At 32.5% G+C, this 24,672-nt stretch overlaps 1 protein-coding gene across 5 annotated transcripts; it reads right to left on the reverse strand.

Annotated features, from left to right (window-relative positions):
• Positions 1-1,268: 1,268 nt before the first annotated feature.
• On the reverse strand, positions 1,269-24,114 carry LOC148605714 (magnesium transporter NIPA2-like). Of its 5 annotated transcripts, none has more exons than XM_088551176.1 (7): positions 24,076-24,114; positions 18,681-18,791; positions 9,754-9,937; positions 7,407-7,463; positions 5,301-5,391; positions 4,587-4,747; positions 1,269-3,581 (listed from the first exon to the last, which is right to left on the reverse strand). In XM_088551176.1, exons 1-7 carry the CDS (start codon positions 24,097-24,099, stop codon positions 2,971-2,973), a joined length of 1,239 nt encoding a protein of 412 aa, XP_088407302.1. In that variant the 5' UTR covers positions 24,100-24,114; the 3' UTR covers positions 1,269-2,970. The 5 variants fall into 5 exon arrangements, with proteins under 5 accessions (XP_088407302.1, XP_088407301.1, XP_088407300.1 ...); XM_088551175.1 differs by lacking the exon at positions 24,076-24,114 and adding an exon at positions 21,297-21,447; XM_088551174.1 differs by lacking the exon at positions 24,076-24,114 and adding an exon at positions 20,932-21,076.
• Between the last annotated feature and the right edge of the window lie 558 nt (positions 24,115-24,672).

A 24,672-nucleotide genomic window follows, 5' to 3' on the forward strand; every position in this document is an offset into this window, starting at 1 on the left:
TCCTGCCTCAAACATTTGTACACATCAACAATACCTGGCAATGACAAGTGATCCCAAATTGTAACAAAAGTGCTTTATCTAAAATGTAATAAAAATAAATCTTAAATGTTCCTTCAACTTCAATGTTCATCCCCCCCCAGATGGTTTAACAAAGTCCCATTGGAGGTCACATTAAGGGTCATCATGAATACATTACAAACTGACTAATCATGAGATAATCATTAAAATCCAGGACATTCCAAGTTTGAGGTAAAGTTGGAGTGACAATGAAACATGAATGAACACCTTTGACTCCACATCCAAATGAATTTTGTTAAATCTGAATTCTGATCAAAACTGACATTTAAGGGGAGTGACATTGAAGATTCATGCTATTTAATATTGGCTATATATGTATGTTTATACATGTGTGTATTTAAAAATTACAGAGCATTCAGGAAATATTGCATGCTCCTAGAGCTATCATTTTCAATATTTTATATTTGCTTGTAATCATGGTAACAGACAGCCCCCACATGGAGTTTATTTTAATAGCACTATCTGTTTTTTAGAGGTAGATAGGATTTTTTGAGAGGCAAATCAATTTTTGTAATTTAAAATTCAAAAATTTGAGATTAAATTTTTGCAGTATTTACATTAATTTCTGAATTAACAGTAAATAAAAAAAATCTGTTTATAGTCACATGGTGCGATCTGTACCATCTACACTAGACCTTGTGTGAGAAAACTATATTCTACTAACCCACAATTAAGGAGGTAGACCTAGGGGTAGGGCACACAACTCTTACAAATCATTGCATTCAGCATTTTACATCAATCTAAAGTAACTTAGACTGATTTCATTCTGTTTCAAATGAAAGCTTAATAGGCTTTCGTGAAATTGAATATGATACAAACATATCACTGATTTCAAGAATTATATTCCTTACCCTAGGTCTACCTCCTTTAACCTGACTTTTATTCAACTTCTTTGTCAAGTCAAAGATTTATCACTCAACACACAAAAATATCTTTAACTGCACTGCATAAGTATATTTTTGTAACACAACTGAAAAACAATCAAAAAGATTTCAGATGTAATAGTACAAACATGTAGTACTAAAAAATGACATGTTTTCAACATTTCATATGCAAAATATATTATATGTTGTACATACAAATACAAGAGTGAATAATAATTATACATTTTATTATATTATAATTAAATTTCAGAAGTAACATGCTTTCTGATTGGATAAAAAAGTTTGTCAATCATCTCATAGACCAAATTTTGTAATATGACCATGACTACATCAACAGTTTTTAATGATTTCTCATGGAATTTTCATACTCTAATTAAATTATAAGGAATGACTTGTATTTTTTTTGGTCTATTTGAAATAACCTCAATGCCATTGGTGCACACTTGAAAATAATCTGGTATGTAGGTTATTCAGTCTGCACCATATGACTGAGGTTAATTCTTTATAGATTGAAAAAATATGTAACCAGTAAAGTATTGATAAATGTTGAACAAGAAGTAAAGCATAATTAAGATTTTATCAGAAAACAGTTATTACAAAGAAAATAAATATAAGTTGTGCAAATATATGCAAAATGTGCAAACCACTGATAAGATTAGTTTGTATTCTATGATAAACGAAGCATTCTATGGTCACAGGTATATATTTTGGTAACAGTTTAAAAGAAACATTAAGCCGTCCTTAAAATTCTCTTGGTTTGTGGTATAATGTCACACAAAATAATCTACCTAACAGTACTTAAAAAAATTTCTTTGATTTTCATGAAATTTTTATTTCTATTTTTGAAACATTTCATTTAAAGTAAGATCCTTTTTGACCTTTCAAAAAAAAAAAACAACAAAAAAATCTTCCTTCACTTGCAGAGATGCCAGTAGTATTTTAAGTAGCAGGTAGACTGATAAAAATTTTGCAAGAGTTCATCCAATTTTGAAAATAGAGTAGCCGTCAAAAGTCGAGCAAATAGCTGTCCAATTTTGCTGGTTGATGGCTTCTATGGACATCTCTGATTTAAGGCAAACCCAGATTAGTCTCTAGTTGCTTGTGTGAAAATACAAGTGCCGTAAAAGGGAAGTCATAATCATGACAGAGAAGACATCTGACAATCCAGAACATCAATTTAAAATCAATTTTTTCCAGAAAAATTGTTCATTGTAAGTCACTGTAAACTATTTCATATTAAATGCTTTTCAATACATGATGGCAAATAGTTTGTGTGACTAGCTGGAATACTTTTTAAAGCTTAAAGTTGTACATGTATAAAGTATTTTTTAACATCCTTTATCAACAAGTGGTAATGAAGAATCTTCAAAAGCGATAGTACTTATACAAACACACTATTTTAATATATATTGATTGTTAAAAAAACTTCACAAGACACTTTGAAAACCCACTGTAGTACAAACTATAGAAAGACAAGCTCTGAAAAACATCACATCTGCAATTAAAATATAAACAAATGGAATAAAATCAACCAAGTGAAAGACTCATTGGACTCCACAACACAACAGATCTAAATGGTTTCACAGAAAACAGAATTACCTCCCTTTGACTACAAATTGATGTTAAGGTAATTTCACCTCTGACTGTCCTTTTTATGTTTTTTTTTTGCAACAACACAAAACTTTCTCAAATTAATGTGCTTTTTTGTAATTAAACACAAACATATTTTTTAGTATAACACTTATTTAAATAATAATCATAAAAAATATTTTACAGTCTTATTTCATTTTAAGAAAATATCAAATGGCCATTTGAAAGCTTTTCGTTATTAAACATAAAATACAATTTCAGATTAACAAACGATTGAAAATATGATTTCTGGCACAAAAATCATGTAAAAATGTTTACAAAAATGCTCCCTATTGGCAATGAGTAGCACCAAAATATCAATAAAACTTTTTTTCTTTACTATAACTGGAACACACATTGGCACAGAGTTTAGACAGAGTTAAGAATCAGGGTCGTCATGATATGTATGGGTATTGAGCTGTTTAGGTTCCAATAATCTTTCCTTATCGTTAAATTCTGATAGCGATATGCCTCCATTTATAGCCTCCAATTCATCTTTGTGAGACTTCGGTAAATTTTTCAATGAAATCTTCACATCCCTGAATGCATTGAGTTGAAATATCCCAGCACATATTGTCAAAAATCCACATATAAATCCAAATATATCCTTTGTTGACATATTAAAAAATTCCTTGTATAACACAAGAGAAGCCACAATGACACATGTCGTGAAGAAAACGTAATAAATAGGTGTCACTACAGCAGTGTTATATATATCTAAAGCTCGATTTAAAAAGTTCATTTGGACGAGAATACATATAACAACAACGGAGAGAAAGACATAGGTCAACCAGTTCGTAAACTGGTTCTGTCCATGGAGAGTCTGTTGTATGGCCACACCCACTCCTTTACATCCCATGACAGTGAAAGATCCAAGCGTAGAACAAATGGTGATGTAGACAAGTACAGTTTGTGATCCATACTTTGGTGCAAAAAATATCATGAAAATTATGGCAGTTCCTACCATTAAAATGGCATATATGATAAACACTGAAATGATAAAAGAAAATATTTAAACCATACATGAAAGATCTTAAAATACTTGAATAAAGTTATAATCTTATCTGTCCATTTAAATTCAGATGGACAGACATAGACTGCAGTATACAATCATACATTGGTCAAAGACAAAGGTATAAAAATAAGACATGTTTCAATAAAAAATATCAACTTTATTGGCACTTCTGTGCACGGAACAAAATCAAAATGGCATTTTTTCTTCAATGGCAAGAAATTCTAACTAGTTAATTGATACAAATCATGTCAATTTCACTTGATTAATCTATTTAGGGGAAGGCATAAGACAAGAAATCAATACAAAAGGCTCCCAGGTGCCTGTATTGCTCACATTGTTAGAGTTTGTCTTTCAAGAGCAATAAATTTAACAACGAGTTGTCCAACAATTTTAACTGAAGAAGACTTTGGTAGGACTTATCATAAGGATCATTTCAGCAATTGAGTTTGGCTAAACCTAACGGTTTTGGAGATATATGTGATTAACAGTGTCTGACCCCTATATTCTATTTTAAGTAATGGTGGCCATGTTTTTTCAACATTTCAAAAACGCCCACATCATTTCTATGCAGGATACCCCAAGCAACATTCATGCCAAGTTTGGTTCCAATTGGTCAAATAGTGTCAGAGGAGAAAATGTTTGACAGAAATAACATTAAAAATAGCAAAAAATGTCGAAAAAGGGCAATAACTCCAACATGGCTTAACAGATTAAATGAAACTTTGACCTCAGGCAGATCTCATCATGCTGAACACTTTTACCCAATGTCAGAATTTGGTTAAACCTAACGATTTTGGAGATATATGCAAAAAACTATTGTCAGAGGAGAAGAGTTTTGAAAAATTAGTAACGACAACGACAGACAATGAAGGACGCCAAGTGATGGCAATAGCTAACATGACCTTCAGTCAGGTGAGCTCAAACTGGATGACTGTTTCATCATTTGCTTTTATGAACTCAATGGATGCCCAGTAACTTACTTGGTTCTTGGATTTTTTCTTTGAGAATGTCCATACTGGACACTTCCTGTTCCTGTGGTGAGTGTAAAACCATGACTGTGGACCCGATCACACATAAAGCACAACCCATTTTACCAAGAATGTTGAGTTTTTCCCTCAAAAAGATTGAGGACAGAACTGAGCTGTAACAGAATAATATTTGAAAGTCAAACTGAGCTAAGCAAGCTGTAATATACATGTATTATATACTTCAGTTTTGGTAAAGCTCTCTTATTTTCTGTTTGATTTACTTAATTAAAAATGACAATGCTTGCTTAAGTAAACAATCTACAAAACTTATAAAAAACAGTCAATTTTTTTTGCTTCTTGTTCTTATTTATTTCCATTTTGGTTGGTCAACTGTAAAACAAATACATGTAATATTCTTAGTGTTTTGACTTCCAGTTTTTGCACTGAATAGAAAAAAAAACCTTTCGAAGTATAATGTGACACATAAGATTTTTCTATGAAAAAACTATTAATTTTTGCTAATTCTCGTTGAAGATTCAAATCTAAATTGAATTTTTATGACTGTAGAAATACAATTATATACTGCTTGCAAAGACAGAATTTGTGTTTCTAATTCTTAAATAGGTATGGACTATTTTTAAGCCAAAGCCCTTGATTATCTGCAATAACATACAAAATATTTAGAATATCCAAAGAATTAAAGATAAGACTGCTTCAATATCCTACCTGACAATCACACTGAGGGCACCAAGGGGAGTAACTAAGGTGGCAGGTGCAAAAGCATAGGCAGCAAAGTTAGCAAATTCTCCCAAGATCACTAAATAGAAAAAAATACTAAATTTGCAAATTCTCGAAAGATCACTTAATAGAAAAAAATACTAAAAAAAATGCTGAAGTTAGCAAATTCTTCCAGGATAACTAAAATGATAAATAAATACTCAAGTAAGCAAATTCTCAACAGATACACTTGTAACTTTACTAAAATGATAAATACTCAAGTTAGCAAATTCTCTAAAGACGACTAAAAATTATACAAGTACACAAATTCTCCAAAGACCACCAGCACTTAATAATGAATAAACACTAACATGAAAGATCCCTGAAAGAATTGATTCAGATTGGGGGAGGCTGGCAGCTGGCAATAATCAGGGCAGAATGTTTTTCTTCAAGAAGCTTTTGAAAATCTATTTTCAAAATTTGATATTCAAATATTATAAGGCTAGATTATTCATTTTCATTATTCTGTACAGTAGAATATGGGGGCCAGAATTCTTTTTTTTTTTTATTTTCAAGGTAATAGAGGCCAGAATATATATTTCAAAACTTTTCCAGGCCAAGATATTTTTTTTTCAAAAACTACTGTGACATATAAAATCAAATGGTTGTCCCATAACTATCTAAAATTGTACAAGAAAAAATGTGAATTATGTTATCTATGAACAATTTTGAAACATAAATTGAATTTGGAAAATAATTCATGAGTGTAAATTTAAGCTCAAACTTTCAGCAAACAAATTCACCAATATACTGAAACTTATGGGGCTAAATAAGATCTGAAATATTTCACATAAAGTCTTTTAGGAAGGTTAACTGAGTCATAAAAAAAAATTATTGACTCATTTGATCAGATTGGCTGACTATGGTAACTTTAAGCATAATGCATCACACAATGCAGCTAGATACAAATGCATTCATTGTCAAACTTTGATAGGTATACCTAGATACAAATGTGTAGTTCTTGGTAGAGATTCCTCATACTTCTTAAGAAATAATTCCAAATCATCTTCCAAATAAACAGACGAAGATGCTTACAAAATGTATCCTAATTTTGAGGATTTGATACATCGCATCTACCCCAAAGACCTTGAGATAAAGGATACTACAGACACTATGAAGTCAGCCTCATATCTTGACCTACACTTAGAAATCGACGGTAAAGGAAACTATTGACCAAACATTATGACAAACGTGATGACTTTTCATTCAGAATTGTCAACTCTCCTTTCATCTGTGGCAACATCCCTTCAGCACCTGCATATGGAATGTTCATATCACAACTCATACATTATGCCAGAGCTTGCCGGAACTACGCAGACTTTTTATATCACACTAGAACTCTAACAAATAGGCTTCTGGAACAGGGTTATGTTGCTACAAGATTGAAGTCATCACTACAGAAATTTAATGGTCGTCATCATGAACTCATGGATTGTTATGGTGTATCCATATGTGCCATGAAAACTGATTTATTCAACGGGTCATAGTTTTCCTTTCCTCCTTTGTCTACCCTGGACTTGACCTTTTACGAGCAATTCGGCGGGTGTTTCTAGAAAATCAGAGAACGCTTACCCTAACCATGCACCTGGTCCATGCTCCCAGTTTTTAGTGGAGTCCAATTTGCTAGGTATGATTTTAGTTACTCTATGTTCTTTGTTGTGTATGTATGTTTTCCATGTCTGGTCTTTGTCCCTGGATTGCATTCTTTTGATTATTTGATTACCACTATAACCTTGGTTCCCTTGATTACTCTTTGAACAGTAGGGGTGAGTATTGGAGCATAAAAGTTAGTAAAGTCAAGACCATTTCAGGTATCCTAACACAATGAGTGTAGGGCTGTTTGAGAAGACAATGAACAAGGTACTATAGAGTCAATACTAATCTAGACATAGAGTCTGCCAGCATATCAAAGTCTGTGGTCCGTTGTTACCTGATATACATTACTCTATAGCACCACTTTAATTGTGTCTTCCCAAACAGCCCCACATTTGTTGTTTGGATACAACTGTGAAGAGGAAATCTGAAAGATCCCCCTTTTCCCATATCAAAACTTACTTAATATCATTCCAGCCCACCACAACCACTCCTTGAGATAGCCATAGCCTCCCTGATCTGAAAAAAAAAAAGAAACAAAACTTTATATACCAGTAATGCTAGGTGTGTAATATTGCATGTATTTTCAACATTAGATTTTAAATGGTTTTTTTTGGTTTTTTATGAGTCGGACCATTTTCTGACTGTCAAACTGTTAATCCAAAAGTTTACCAGGCAAAATTGTTAAGAGAAAAAAAGTTGTCATAGCAATTTTAGTACAAGTCTACATAAGAGACAGGCAGGCAGTGATACACCTAAAAATGTTTGCACGAACTTTTATTGCAGAAATGCACTCAACATATCCAGAAAAAACATTCTAATCAGAAACAATGTTCAGAGAAAGCAAGGTGAAGGAAGATGATTTTTTACTAGTGGTATGAGAAATTTTGATGCAACATTCTTAATGCAATGTGGATTTTTCCTTAATAACCCTGAAAATTTCAGTGTAGATTCCACATTTGACAGAACTTAAGGAGGTAAACCTAGGGTAAGGGACATAACCCTTGAAATTCGTGATATGTTTGTATCATATTCAATTTCACCAAAGCCTATCAAGCTTTCATTTGAGATAGAATGAAATCAGTCCAAGTTACTTTGATGCTTACATGAGATTGATGTAAAATACTAAATACAAACGTTCCAATGATTTGTAAGAGTTGTGTCCCTTACCCAAGGCCTACCTAGCTGATGTAATACATGCTATAATACAGAAAACCTGACTGCTAACCATAGCGGTGCACTGTGTTGGGAAAGATTCCACGTTCCTCACACGTTAAAGAACCCTGCTGTGAATATTCCCTAAGGAGTAGGAACCTTTGCGCTCTGCCACATGAGGCTAAATTGCCTGACCCAACCTATACCTCCCTTTTACTAGTGGCAATCAAAATTTGGCTATCCTATTATCCTTGTGGCCCATCCCTTTTTCCATTTCATCACCATTTCATGTTCATTTTATCATCTATTTCATGTTCATCACCTGAATATAGCTGAAATATTGCTGCTTGGGCATTAAACCCCAATAATCAATCAATCTAATTCTTTTATAAATTCAAAACAACTGAACAGAAACAAAGCAACAATACTGTATTTCATGTATTTCTCAACAGTTTAAATCATTAAACCAACTTTAAACATTGATTACTCTTTTTAACAGATATATGACTGATAAACTCAAGTATTTTTCTCAGTAAAGGTACTGATAAAATTTGACGGGTTTTGTCTAATGTTAACAGTGCAAAAAGATAACATCAAGTCACACAAGAGATGGTTTTCAAATTATAAAACTATAGTGATTTAACTACATTTGTGGTATTTAATCAGTTCTGAAGTTGTCCAAATATACAAATATGTATGTGAAATACACAGCTTGAAAATAATCTTGCACTTCCAAACACATTACAGCTGAAGTACTATGATTTATGTACTTGCAAGGCTTTCATTATCTTGTCAGGCTTAATAGAGAAAATAAACCGTCTACACCTTCAAAATGTATCAAAGGGGGAATGGGGCCCATTGTGATTTTGAACTGTCTACATTTTGACAGTAGCCGGTTCTTAATTAAACCTCTGTATTTGTGTGCATGAATGTATAATATGGCTATGAAACTAGTGATATTTTTTTATCTAGTCTTCAAAATTACCTTTCATCAATATTTTTCTTTTTTTGTGCACATTTTAAAACTTAAACTCCAAAGAGGAAGGGCTAAACAGTTCTATCCCTTTACCCTCAAAAATAATGTTTTCATAATTTTTTTTCTGAATAAGTACAAATAAGAATTCCTTGTTATTGGCAATGAGTATTCACGTACTAGTGCTAATTGAATTCAAGCTAATATGACTCTTCTTCTTCCGAAGACAACAAGTCTACCAATAATTCGGAGAAGTAGGGGTATGTCAGAACAGATGATCACATACTAGTATACATGTATATGTATATACAGTCCTTGAACCGATCCGTGCAACGATTTGACAGATTGATGACTGTTGACTGACTGATCGCTGACAGATCGATGATCTGATCGCAGTTTTGTTATGTAAAATGACATAAGATCTGTTTTAAATAAAAGAAATGTAAAATAATAGTATAAATTGATGTTTTAATCAGTTACATTATGTAAATATGTGTAAAATTGACAAAGAAAACAACAAAAACCGTAAAATACATTGACTGCTCTGTGGTCATGTGATGCGATCACCAGTTAAATGGATCAGTTTGAAAGATCAATGACTGACCGGAAACTCATTGGTGATTGATGACCAATCACAATTCTTATTGCACGGATTGGTACATGTATATATCTAGTTCTTACCTGCTCTTGTTCCTTGGTTTGCTAGTTTCCTTAGTCCTAACTTTTTAAAGATGAAACTAGTCCCTATAAATATGGTGGAGCTGAAGGCTAGCCCAAACCCTATCCAGAAACTGGTGATATCTTCTGGTGTCAGGCTGTCTGTATTCAATGGATCAGTGTGGTTTGGTGCCCCCATTTTGTCCACCTGTAATCAAACACGGCTGATTAACTGTAGTTCAACTTCCAATTATTAACTTTCATATCATAGTTATAGATTCAAAATGAATTCATACTTAGTTAACTTTGGTCCTGTTTTTTTTTCACAGTTACAGATACAATACAACTGTTTACATGTTATTTTCCTTATGAACAAAGCTTAGACATTTAAAATCTTTTGAAATCAATGAACACAGTATATGCATTGATAAATACTTCCTAAAAAGTGTAGTAATACCAAACCACTTGCATATTGACAATTGCCACGTTTCACAAGAGAAACACATTACATAATAAAAATTCATAAATTTATCTATCAAATGGAAATATAAATTTTGAGAATACATGTATGACCCAGGTACATGTAGTATTTAATTGTTTGCATGTTTGCCATTATTTAATTATTAAGTAGCAGTCTTTCTAAAAATCAGACAGAAGGTGATTCATGCAAGTAAAAAACCCAAAATTCAGTTTTATTTCTTGTTCATAAACAGTAACTGATCTTGTAACTAGTCTTAGTTTTTCATTTGGTTGTTGTGCTTTTGAGATAAAAATTATATAGATTGTACATGACATTTGCACTTTGCAAGAGTTATCACTCTTGATTTGGCTTCATTTGGTTGCTTTTAGTGGGAGATAAATGTATGATTTTCTCAAAAGTGCAAATCTGAATACAAAAAAGGTTGTTGTTATGTGAAAGTATAGCATATGTAGACTAAAAAAGCATCGTTTGTTAGGTGGGTTTTTCTTGACGATGAATCACTTTACCATTGGTAGTGCCTGAATTTTATGTAGACTGGTACTTAAAATGGTAGTATGATTATCTATAGCATTACTGGATTTGATATTCTAACAACCAGTCTGACAAAGCTTGAACTCTTTGTAAAAATAGTACTTGTTTTAAACATGCATGCATACATGAATATCTAAGTAATACATGTATTTAAGACCTTAGTTAGAAAATTTGATCTTCAATAATTTATAATTTTTCCTGAGGAGTTAAAAAAAATTGATCTGTAATAATTCATTCTTTTCCTGAGGAAGTGATCTCCCTTTTAGGTAGCTTAAGTAGATAAAATGTAGAAAAATAAAAAAAAACCAAAAAACTTTGAAGTTTCATACTGTATTAAACAATCACACTATAACAGTTCATCTACATAATAAGACGTTCAGAAACTTATTTTCGTTTTAATCCACTTTATCAATTCTATAACATGCATAATGTAGATTAAGTTCATACATCAATGAAAAAGTAGTCCCTTAAAACATCAGCACTATGAATAGGCAAGAAAAAATAATTGGCTTGTTTCCTGCTACCAGCAAGAAAAAAAGGGTAGGTACATAGAAAAATTATTTAATTTTTCAAGGAGTAATCAAGGGAACAAAGACTCTAGTGGAAATCAAAAGAATGTAACCCAGGGACAAAGACCAGACATAGAAAACAGACAAACACAACAAAGAACATAGAACAACTATACATACAAAGTAACAAAAGTAAATGAGTCAAATACATTTTATATTGACTCAATAGGAATTCAATCTAGACTTTAAAAGTGCTTGAGCCAAAATGGTAATAAAATGTTTAGGGTAGGCACAAAAAATTAGTAGGTAAAGTAGCAGGAAACAGACGTATTATTTCTTTTGGCCTCACTTCATTCAATTTTTCTTACCTTCCAAATAATAAACAATGAATCTTTCTGTGTTAAATTTTTCCAGTAAATACAACTGATTAGAAAGTACTTCAATGATCCATTTAAATCTTTGAAAATTGTGTCAAAATTATATTCCTTAACAATAAGATTTACAGTTTGGCCCTGTGGTGAAAGAACAGACAAATTAGGTTGAGTAAATCTCCAATGACTGGAAGACAATTTGTACAGACAAGTGAAATACATGATTAGATCAGAAACAAGTTTCCTTTTGTACCAAATGAGTGTGTGTGACATACATACAAATTATTTTATTTGAAAACTTAAACATGAACCAAATCAGCCTCGAGTAAAGGTATTAATGCTTAGTCAGACTTGCTAATATCCAGACCCATGCAATGAACTAGAAATATTGTATCCCATCTCAGTATAGAATACTCCCACTTCCATTCAATAAGGCATGAAGAGTCAATTCTGAAATTGCTTTATATTCCCTAACTAGAATTACACAATAATATTATTCCTCTAACACATCCATATTACAAAGTTTCATCAAATCCAATGAGTGACCTGAAGGAGCTAACCATAAAGTGTGTTAAGGACTGATTCCATATGATGGAGTGATAAACAGACAAGACAGTTTTATACTCCTCAACCCACCCCATAATCCAGCACCATAAAAATCGTGCATGGTTTTTAAAACAATGTATATATGAAACAATATCACTAGGACAGTGAAAGAGCTATGAATATAAATTCAAAAACAAATTGTAACCAGCTAATATATTCAAATAAATATTCATGACACCCTTCATTTTGGATGAATTTGACAAACCTAGGTTTAGCTTCCTTTTACATACATTTAATACATAAATGTATAGTACCTGTATGAAAGTATGTATAATTTCCATTGCAGTGAAAAGATTGACACTTGAATGTAGATCGAATGTTACAAACTTTGGCTCCATATAATTTTCAATATGGTCTATTAAATTCAAAGTAGTAGATTTTCAAAGAATAAACTTCATTCTTAGAATTCAATAATGGTAATAAATATCTGAAAAGGTAATTAATCATCCCATTCACAAAACAAAGACTAGCCAATAAATTGACAAAAAGGCTTGAAAATAACATTCAATAGTACTTCATCAAATTACTGAAATAGTAATAAAAAAAAAAGATGTTGGCCAAAAACTGGAGGAAGTAGAGCACTATGATGGTCACTCTTTATTCTACATGGGACAAAGTGGTTTAAACTGAAAGTTGCTGAAATAAAGACAACATACCTTCAAATCAACAGTAAAATTAATTCAATGTCCAATTATTAGCCTGGTTTTGATTATTCATATAAATTCTCAATAATTCACAGAAATTCGTAATAATTCCCATTACAAAAGATATCCTGGTTTAGAAATAGACCTGAAACTACACATATGGTCCATTCAGGTGTAACATCTCACGAAATAACCTAAATAATAAACTATTCACGTATAAAGTCGATCATATGTTATATTATCTATCTAAATTTGGCGGAAAATCAAAAGACCGAATTTAAACATCAATTTCTTTTTTTTCCAGCCACGTAGTAATGTGATGTGATATAAGATTGTCTTGACACACATTTCCTGTCTTTGTTATTGTTGACAGTAGTCTTGAACTTTAACCTTTAAATATGACAAAGTAGTATCTGACTGTCAAAACACTTAACCAAAGCTTAACAGGAAAGAAAATAAAATCCTAATCCTATTTTAGTATTTTCTAGTCAATCAATGGATGAATGGGTGACAATCAATGAAACTTAATGGCTGTGAACATATTTAATAACAATTCACAACTTTTTTGTAACAGTAAAATAGACAAGAGTTTTCTTATGATCCTTTTAAATAGGCTTAAGAGTGATAACTATTAAGTACAAGCATTTATATAAATTCACTGTTTTTAATGTGTGTAGACTAGGTTACACAGGCAAGATTTTCCCTAAGAAGTGACTGGAGGCCAAATTGCATGGTTCTAGCACACTTTTGGCCTGTTCAGTTTTTTTCTTTACAACTGTATGCAACATTATTAAGTTTTGACCTGTTCATAGCTGTTTTTGGCTGGTTCCAGCAAACATTAGGGAAAATCCTGCACCGGGTATGATATAAAAGGTTGTTCTAATGCCTGGGACAAGTAAAAGTTCAATAATGGTACCTCCCAAAGGGCAACTAAATTTCTCTAAATTTAAATTTCAACATGGATTATAAGCAGAGGACAACCTAACTTACTTTGGGCAAGCAAAATTTTCTTCAACCTGCCCCATGTGGCAAGGCTCTCAAAAAGTTAATTTAAGTTTCAATAGTCTATTGACCACTGTTTAACTGTCTGTTAACTTGTATAGATTTCAACCAAATTAAAATTAGACTATTTAGTATTAAAAGGAGAAGGGGCACTAAAGGTTCTTCTTGCCCTAAGATACAAATAAAAATTAATCATCAAGTGTTGACAGTGTTAATTGTGAATTTGGAGACTTGAATTCATAACAACTAAGAAATAAAAAGGCTTTGCCGAGCCTAGCATGATAAGACTGCAGCCAGCTGAACTATGTTTATTTCAAGTGTGGACACAATATTAGTTTTTGAGACACTAAAAACAGGGACTATTTGACTTTCAGTTCATTATGGACACACCAACTCATTTGGACACAATATCGTGCAATATTCAGAAATTCAATCCAAGTATAAAGGTCAGCTTCAGGACGCTTTCACTTTGTACCACATTATCTCAACAACAGTAAATCATAGGGTTAATCTGGTTAGCATACTTCTTAATGGTCTTATATTAAGGCTGGAATTTTTACATGAAATCCAATTTTAAAAAAAAATCAAAATTACACATACCACAAAAAATGAAAAAAAACATTTATGAGGGAATAGCCCCCTTTGGCCTTAATGTCTCAAAAACCATAAGAGATATCTGAAATCTGATTAAAAAATGCAGGCAGGGATTTTCATAAGGAATCTTAAATAACACGTTTTTTCAAAATCACACCAAAAATAAAATCACAGACTGAAGTCTTCAAATACAAAAAATACCAGTTTTATATATTATAAATTTAAATATACTGTACATGTGTTACAAGGAGTAACCTCTCATCAGCAGCATTAAAATCAAATATGTAGGAAGATCATAATCAAAATATTAGTTGTATACAAGAAGTACTCATAACCAAATCTATCATCATCATCCAAAGTTGCTAATTGTCAAATATTCTCTGTCACTGATTTTGGCTTACTTTCAACATCCAAAATGGCACGAATGTGATATGATCTAAAATCGAGTGACTTCCGCTAAAACCTCGGATCCCTTGATATGATTGCGTACTCTTTCATAACTGTGATGAATCTAATGTTTTCAATCACTCAGAACCAGATTAAACAACTGGCCATGGCTATATATAGATATCTGGGTCCTGATAATATATATTACCTATATATAGTCAGCTGTAACGAACACCTGTGTTTGAATCGGAAACTGGGTAAAAATACATAAATTCAATGCTAACCGATCATTCTATCTTTTAATGTAAACTTTCTGTTCTCATACAAGCAAAAAAAAAAAAACATGCACGGACATGAGTATGATATGTTTTAAAAGAGGTACATTGTAGTGATCTTTGGGATGCTTATGATATTGACCAGGAGACCAGATTAGGAACCAGATTAAGCAACTGGCAATGAATATTCATTAATATCAGGGCTATGCTAATGTATAATGACCTGTACAGTCTTGTAATGAGGTCCTGTGCCTGAATCGGAAACTGAGTAATGTTCAGTGCTAACTGATCATTTCGTGTATATTTCCCGTTCTCATACATGCAAGAAACACACGTAGAACACACGTATGATACTTAAGAGGTACATTTTTATCTCGTATGAAACTATGACACTATGGCAGTAAACACGGAGAAGATCTGCAGCATTACGTCACATGGTGTATGATTATAAATTTATGCAAATCTGAATACTGAAATTACTAGTGCAAAAAGTCACTAACAATATTGGCAACTTAAAAAGAAGATTTTTTTTTGTTCTGACCCCCTTTGACCCCTTATAATTCCAAAACTGTAGAAGATATCTGAAATCTGATTGAAAAATGCAGGCAAAGATTTGCGTGAGGTATATAATAAAAATATTCAAAATCAGACCAGAAATAAACAAGCCATTGTCAAAAAATCAGAAAAAATACTCGTTTATTTATAATAACAATGCATATTTCTGGTTCTCTTTTAAGCCCTAATTTCTTAAAAGTTCAAGTCTTTACCCCAAAAATCAATCCAAGTCTGACCAATCAGGCATAGAATATTGTGGAACAATTTCATAGACATTCCTATGTTTTTATTTGAGTTACATAGTTTAATTCCATGAAATGCTTGTTTCAGGCCCCCTTTTGGACCCTAATTCTAGAGGTTAATGGGACATAACCCTCAAATCAATACCAACCTTCTTTTTCATGTTTTGAACCTTGATACAAAATTTCATAAAGATCAACCAACTAATACTCAAGTTATCGCATGAAAACCGAGTGTCTATGGATGACGACACAGTCGACAACAGCGCAATAGGCATACCAAGATACTGATTAAATTTTCTGCAGGTCTAACAAGTATCTTCTACATCAGAACACAGAAAGCTACATACATAGAAGTTCCATAAAACATTTCAATCTTACAAGTAACTTGTTAATGTTTACCCAAAACTAACTTTAAACAATAGTCTGTAAATATTCCTTTTGAAGTCCTTTAACCCAAACACAACCATTACCGGTATAAATTAATTGTTTACTGAATACACATGCATGTAATGATGTATACATGTATATTAAGACCAAAAGAACACAGGTGCTAGTTTTCCCAAAGAACCATATTGATTGAGCAATGTACAAATATAGTAGGATCTGATTTATCAGAAACCACTTTGAACTGAAAGGTTACAGCAATAGTTTTGTTACATAGATCAGCTGTTTGGATTCTGTGACAGCAGGTTAAAATACAGGTTGGGAATGACCATCTGTTTCTGAGTGTGGCCTGGCTGTTTTGTAAATAAGTACATGTATCTTGGCCTGTAAAAATTTTGTAAAAAATATTCTGTCCTCCACTACCTAGTAAAGTAATCAAAGTTATTTTCCAGCCTCCAGATTCTAGTGTAGTACAGTATAACATTTGAAAACATGAATTTTCTGATTCGCAAATTTTTAAAGAAAAATATTATGACTTATGTCCCAAAGCTGCCAGCCCCACCTAGAAACAAATGGTTGTCCCTTGGTAATGTATATTAGGCAAGCATACAGCTGGTTAATGTAAAATTCTAGTTCGTCTACAGTATTGAACCAGACGGTGATTAGTGATCGGCCATTGTAGAAACCAGTCAGATCTGATATGGGCGACAGAGAGTAAATTTTATTTCAGTAATTATTTGGTTAAACTCACTGCTATGTAAGAGAGACCAGATTTTTTTCTGCATCAAAAGTGGATGACTCAGAACATCTGATCAAAGTTCCGTAACTTATCAACTAAATCATGAACAGATCAGAGAGTTAAATCCCTTTATTTTGAAGGTTTTAGTTATTGCTATATACATAATTTCATTTTTACCATATCAGTTAATTACAAACAAGATTCAGTTTAAAGAAAGCATGAGTTTTTTTGTTTTTTTGTTGTTTTTTTTAAATCTCAAATGGATCAAATTTACTTGGAAACCCACTACCTGGGTCTTCCATGGACACCCAATTAATACTGTTAAGCGTGAAATTTTCACAAGGTTCTAATTTTATTTTTTGTAATCATGATGTTTGGGGAATCACAAAAATAAAAGCTTGCCAAATTCAACTCCAGATGTTTTACACATAATTTTCATTCAATAAAACTTGAAGATGAGAAAACTACCCACTATACAGGATGTTGGATCAAGACAGGTTCCAATAGGCAAAAGCGGTAAGAAAGCTATGTTGAAATTCCATGTGCTGGCATGGGTTTATCTATGATCACATAGTCTCCAGTAAATGGAGGCAATCCCAATGAGAATACCATCCCCTGACCCACTTTTTGTCCAATTGTTGCCAGTAAAATTCCAAAAGTCATCGCCAACCTAAATGCCATCCTGAATTTAGCTAGCTTGGCTCAAAATATTTTTGAAAATAAATCGTGAACATACATGTAAATCTTTTATTTGACAATAAGGTTGACACAGGATATGGACTTGTGGAACTCTTCAAAATTAAGTCAAGAAAAGTACATGACCTTTACCTTTTCCATATTTGGCTGAACTTATAAAACCAAGTCTAAATTCGAGATATTATCAATTTCAATTTTTCCCAATTATAATAAAATATCAATTAAAAATTCCCATAATTGTCCTAGAGACTAGACTTCTTTTACCCAGAAGGTCTAAATAAATCCTTGCTGATACATGGACATAAGACCACTTCCTAGAAAAAAAAACATGTCAAAATGTACAGGAAGTACCATGTATGATTTTCTAAATAAAACAAAGTGTTACTATCCCCAAGATTCTCCCCCTCTGCAAATACATGTATTAACATCTGCCTCTCAAATATAAAAATGTTTTTTTTTTTTTTTTCAGGGATTACTTACATGATGTTATTCTTTTCTTTCCCATGGCTTTAATCAATATTGACTTCACTAGTATAAAATTCATTCACAATGATAATAAAGACAGTTAAACACAATCAAACTGTGTTTGAGTTGAAGCAACTCATAGCCATATGTCCCCAGCTACCAACAAAAAAAGTTGAAGCCCAAAAGTCCCATAACTTCTGTAAAATTTGTTGAATCATAATGGCAAAGCAATATGATCAACTACAAATTGAGACTAACAGTCTTACAAAAATACTTTCAGTGGTTTCTGAGAAGTTGCATCCACAAGTGTGACCGGAAGGAAGGATGAACATTTGCACGGACATACACTGATATTTCTATGTCCCAGTCCGTGTAGGGCGGGGGACAACTAAATGTCTATAAATTTTAGCCAAGTCAGATAGAATAATCAAGATACAAGTTCATTTATAAGTCTGAAGCTAGGAACTTACTGGTGTAGAGCCTGTCACATCTGTGGAGGATGAATTCATAGTGATCCACCAGAGGCCAATACAGAGAACGGAGGCAAGGGCTATGATCCCGTACAATACATTGCTGTATTTCTGAAAAAAAAAAACAAACAAAAAAATTGAATTAATTAAATGCATTTTTCCAACAAAGAAGCCAAAAACTTTTCCAGCTAATTGCCAAAATACCAGTTAAAACATTTACTCTCAGGCATTTCAGAAATTTTTCCACTTGCTAAATTAAGCAAGTCCTGAAAGTTTACACTTGCTAAACTGAAGTTTTTTGGGTTATTTCTGGACTTTACCTATATTACATATATAGAATTCCGCTAGCAAATTTTAGTAATGGAAATAATTCCTACTAGCAAAATTGAATTTCGTCTGGCATTAGCAAGTATTCATCACTGACCTTATATAACTAACAATCACTTTTTCACAGTTAAGCAGTAGTCCAAGGCCTAAGGCTTGTCAAAATGGAGGTGGACCTATAGAATTAATTACTACAGGCCAACAGACACTATATAAAAATTTCTGAAAAATGTATTCCGGGCCTGTGAAGTGGAAAGTTAGTTGTGAAGACCGAACAACATTGGAATGATATTCTACCAGCCTAAGAAGCAACTTTTCAGACTCATCACAGACTTAGATACTAATCATAATACCACAGTATTGCCACATTTTTTGCAGTCGTATAAAGAGAACTAATTCAACCTAGTTCTAGACAACAAATGGATCTAAACACTAAAAAATTAAAAACATGTGTTATATGCCCCAACTTTTAGTCAGTTAGTCTTATTTTTTTTTATTTCTGCAGTGAAATCTATATAAAACTAATGGTCATATACATGCACCTTTGAATAATGCCCATTGTGCTTTCCTTCACATGAGTTGGTTTATAATTACATGTACCTTATGTTCTGGCTACATGTACAATTAAGTGACTAGAACTGCAGACCACCTTGCCAGTGTTCTTGAGACAAATCATACTGGACTTTTGGAATACATACATTGATTGTACATTGTACATGTCCATCATGTTCTGGGCAAACTCAAGTTAATAGCTGGAAAATGCAGGCTACATATGCACATATTAGGAAGACAAAATCTTTAGGTCATTTGCTTCGGCTTCAGTGAATAAGCTCAGCTTTTCATCTACTGACCTTAAAATCAATACATGTACATTTTGCACACGTTAATATCATATAAGTGTCTTCCTATGTGCCATTGTAAATAAAACTTCCGTACATATCTACATGTAATATCTATTTTGTACTATATAATGGTAGACGTCTTTATTTTCATAAAAGCTCCATATGTACTGTAGAAAGGATCATTTAAATAATATATTTCTGGGCAAAATCAAGTTATTATTTGGAAAACGCAGTCTTCACACAGTCCTTTCCTTCAAAATTCTAAATGACTACCCCAAATAATAGAAGATTTAGCCCAAAACAAATAAAGTACACATCATTTCACTAGTCCGAATCAATTTGTACTAGCTCCAGGCTCCGGGCTAGTGGCTTAAGGTGAGAACTGCACACATGCACATAATGGAAAGGCAAATTCTTAAGGTCCTTGATTTTGCAAAAGGTGGGTAACAATCATATACAAACACACATCAAATGCAAAACAGGCAAAGATCGGTCCACCAACTAAAATACATGTAACAATTATAGAAATAATAATTACATGAATATGTTGACATTTTGCTTTTGTAAATCCCCCTTGCTTTGCCCCTGCTGTTTTCGTTCCCAATTGGTTTATTTCTTCCCAAATCTAACAAGATGGGACACTTTTGAAAAAGACTAAAATTTTTCTGAAGATAGTACATACATGTGTGTTAAATGTATAACTGGAAATAGAATATTAAAATCTATGCAAAATTGCAGAAGTACTTTAAATTTTAAATTTGTTTACAAAAATCACTCATTTTCACAACAACACTAACATGCTCCAAGCCTTTCATCAGGCTTGCAATACATACACTTTTATTAATTTCTTTTCTGTTTAGGGGGGTGGCTTAATATTGTAACTTTTAACCCTTATCATTTTATGTTCATTTGAATGTGATGTGCTATCAAAAATAAAACCTAATAAACTGTGAAAAACATTTACAGATGCATACAAGTTATTAAAACAAGAAAAGAAACAAACCAAATGAAAGAAACATTCATTATTTGACCAGTGAAACTGAACAATTTTGATAATTAAAATAAAAATATCAGAATCAACTTACTTTGCAAGGCAAGGACAAAAGTTGTTGACAATTGTAATCAAACAATTTGTTAACACAATTACACATAACATAGGTCACCTTATCCAGTTATGTACCTGTCCACTTATCAAAATGCTATTAATAGATACAATAACATTGGTCACGTGAAAGTAGATAAAAATTACTCATTCACTTATGTGAATTGATCAGAAAACTGATGATACTCTGTTAAGTATTAATTTTAGTTTCGTGAACGTTTCATCTCATTCAAACAAGATGTGTATTTTGGATCTTCATGCATGTCTTGTACTTTAAAATTATTGACTCGTCAGAAAAATCCACGTGTACATATATGATGGGACTCCCTGTTATATGCCTTATCTTACCATGATGGAGCATTCTGCTGCGTTCATAGCATGGACTTTATAGGATCAAGGGTGAAAAGAGAGCATAGAGAAAAAACTGCAATTTTCAAAACAAAAATAACAAAAATCAATCACATATTGGAAAGTAAAACACGAAATCGGTTTCGGTTCTGAAATGAATTAGAGTTACCTTTCTTAGACCAGGCCACAGCGCCACAAAACTTGGGAATCAAAGTTCTAGTGATAATCAAAAGAATGTAATCCAGGAACAAAGACCAGACATGGAAAAAAGACATACACAACAAAAAACATAAAGTAACTAAAATAATACCTACAAAGAGTTACAAAAGCAAATGAGCAACTCGGACTCCACTAAAAACTGAGAGCATGGACCAGGTGCACCGGTAGGGTAAGCGTCCTCTGCTTTTTCTAGAAATACCAGCCGAGTTGCTCATAAAAGTCAAGTCCGGGGTGGACGAAAGAGGAAAGGAAACTATGACACGTTGAGCGAATCAGTTTTCATGGCGCAGATGGATACACCATGACGATCCACGAGTTCATGATGACGACAATAAAACTTCTGTAGTGATGACTTCAATCTTATAGCAACATAAACCTGTTCTAGAAACCTATTTGTTAGAAGTCTAGCGCGATACAAAACGTCTGCGTAGTTTCGTCAAGCTCTGGTATAACGTATGAGTTGTGATATGAACACTCCATACTGAGTATTGGGAATAGAAGTATACAGTGTTGAAAAATCATAGGTTTTAATGCCATTATATTCTGAAAATAGTCTTGAACTGATGGTCTCCACAATATCTTTCGAATTTTTCAGGATCCACATTGAATTAATACCACTACGGGAGTAACAAGTTTTGTGGTAGCTGTGAGTATAGTTAAAAGTTTGAAAGAGGTTTGGTGGTACATTTTGCAGATCCAGCCATGTAACGTTGTTTGTATGGATTCTTGTGGAATCCAGTACATAGACGGTAAATCACAATCATCGTCTTTGGTAGAATGACCAAAAGAGGATAGCACAGATTTATGGTTTAATACAATCTCTTCTTTGCGTGGTAGCAGTATAGGTCTTATCACTACAATTATTTTCTACGTCTACCTCTGATAATAAACATTGGCTTAAAACGTTTTGCAGACAAAAAAAATGTTGTTTTGGACTTTGTCTGCTGGAACGACAACATATTTGGTATGTATAGTAGACAATATTTTTGCTACATCGGGGAAAATATACTTAAGTCTGAGAAAATTCTTAACTGTTTGTGAAATCATAAATTTCAAAGACTTTGATTGATGTTACCATGGAAGTTAAGAATATTTTCAGACTTAAGTATTTATTATCTTTTGTGGCATCTGGGCCAGTACACAAAAATGTATTCGACCGGTAATATAACAATAACGACAAAAAAGTCCAAATAAGAATACCGTCTCGGTAAGTTTGCTTAAAATATACTTTGTTTAGCTGTTGTCCGAATTTGCATGGGGGCAGTTTTTTGTTTGATTTTCACCTGCAGGCACATAATATATAGGGTTTTTTTCTTCAATAGGCCAGTCTGATGGATGCAACCCAACCTAATTATTTTGTTATTTTTTGTTTGTTTTTATATCTTGATTATGCTAACTTTTTTGCTTTATCATAAAACACAGGAAGGATACTCCAAATGCTCATTTTCATAGATATATATATTCTGAACAGGGATTACCGGGAAGCGTCCTTTTTGCGATAATTACATACTCTTTAGGGGGCATCATTTGCACCATAAACCTTTTTTTTCTAATTACTTGAATTCGGCTAGAATTGGAAACTCATTTCTCTACCTGTATGTTCGTTTGCTGTTTCAGTTCATTTTTGACATTACATTAAAGGGGGGTGTTGAGGCTGAATATAAAACTAGTCTAACCCCACCGCAGATATCATGCACCAGTCTCCACAGTCAGGAGATGTCGGTCATTAATGTGTCTTCGTGTTGTTGTATTACTCTTTAGTTTGATTTGCCATCGTTCAGTTACCATGGATTTAATTACTTTGTTGTCGGGACCTAAATATGGAGTAGATTTGGTACTTTATTTATGCCAAGAAAATCCAAGTCGACCAACTGAGCAAATATGTCAAATATGATTAAGTAGCTGTCTTTATAAGAATCATGCAAAATCTGAAAAATGTGCTGCACCCCCCAAAAAAGGCTTCATATTTTTATTTTTGTTATTGAGTGGTTTTACAGGTCTATATGATGACATGTATAATTATTCATTCCAATTTGTCTGTTCTTAGAAGATAATCCACATTGAAAATCCAACAGTTTCTATTGTATTTTAGTGCCATTTACAGAGTTATCTCCCTTAATTTTGAATTCTACAGTGCATTCTATAGAGTTTTTATCTCCTAAGAATACAAATTATATGAAAAACTGTAAATGTTAATTTCTGTTTACTGTGGCCATTCAAACAAAATGTCAAAAATAAAAATATGTAGGCTTTTCACCCATGAATCACATTTTGCATGATTCTTAGCTGGAGTGCTACTTAATTATCTATCGTACCTACAAGTAAGTATATTATACAACAAACTTATCTTGCTTGTTTAAACATGTATGTGTGTATGCTATTTTTTATGCAAATGTCAGTTACAATTGTTTATAAATGTTCATACTCCTTGAGGACCAATAATTGAATTATAAAAAAATCTTCATAATAATTTGATAATTTATGCAATGAGATGCACTTTTAGAAAATTTCTTTTTTTCACAAATTTTCTAGATTTTCAATGAAGTTTCAAATGACTTACCAATCTATAGTCCACTCGGTCCATACTCCCAGTTTATAGAAATCTATCTTATTTATGCATGGTGTTTGCATTCAGGTGGTATTGTTGTGTTGTAACTTGGTGTTCTCTCACAACAGTTTAATTCCCTTCTTATGCAGTCAGCTGAAACTGTGGTCACGTTTTATTCTGATTTCAAAAGTCAAAGTGTGTTTCTTGTAATTTAGTTTTTTTTTCTGTTGTTACGTACAATTTAAAAGAAATGTTTAAAAATTGTTATGAGTTCTCAGTGAATACACACTATAGATTGACATGCACATTTGTAGCTACATATATATATATATATATATATATATATATATATATATATATATATATATATATATATATATATATATATATATATATATATATACAAACTACAACAAGTAACAGGAAATTATGATAATTCATCTTTAATCCACCTTACCTCACTGTGACTGAGAGTTGTAGCGGATATTGACTTAACACTGCTCAAGGCGGATCCAGGGATTTTGAAAGGGCGGTTTCGGCAAATAAGGGTTTCAGGCTACTATTTGCCAATTTTTGCCACAGTTTAGCACAAAATTATCAGTACTCCCC

This window comes from Perna viridis, chromosome 10, assembly GCF_037379345.1.
Source record: "Perna viridis isolate PV_CMFRI_1.1 ecotype Kerala chromosome 10, ASM3737934v1, whole genome shotgun sequence".
NCBI classification, from domain to species: domain Eukaryota; kingdom Metazoa; phylum Mollusca; class Bivalvia; order Mytilida; family Mytilidae; genus Perna; species Perna viridis.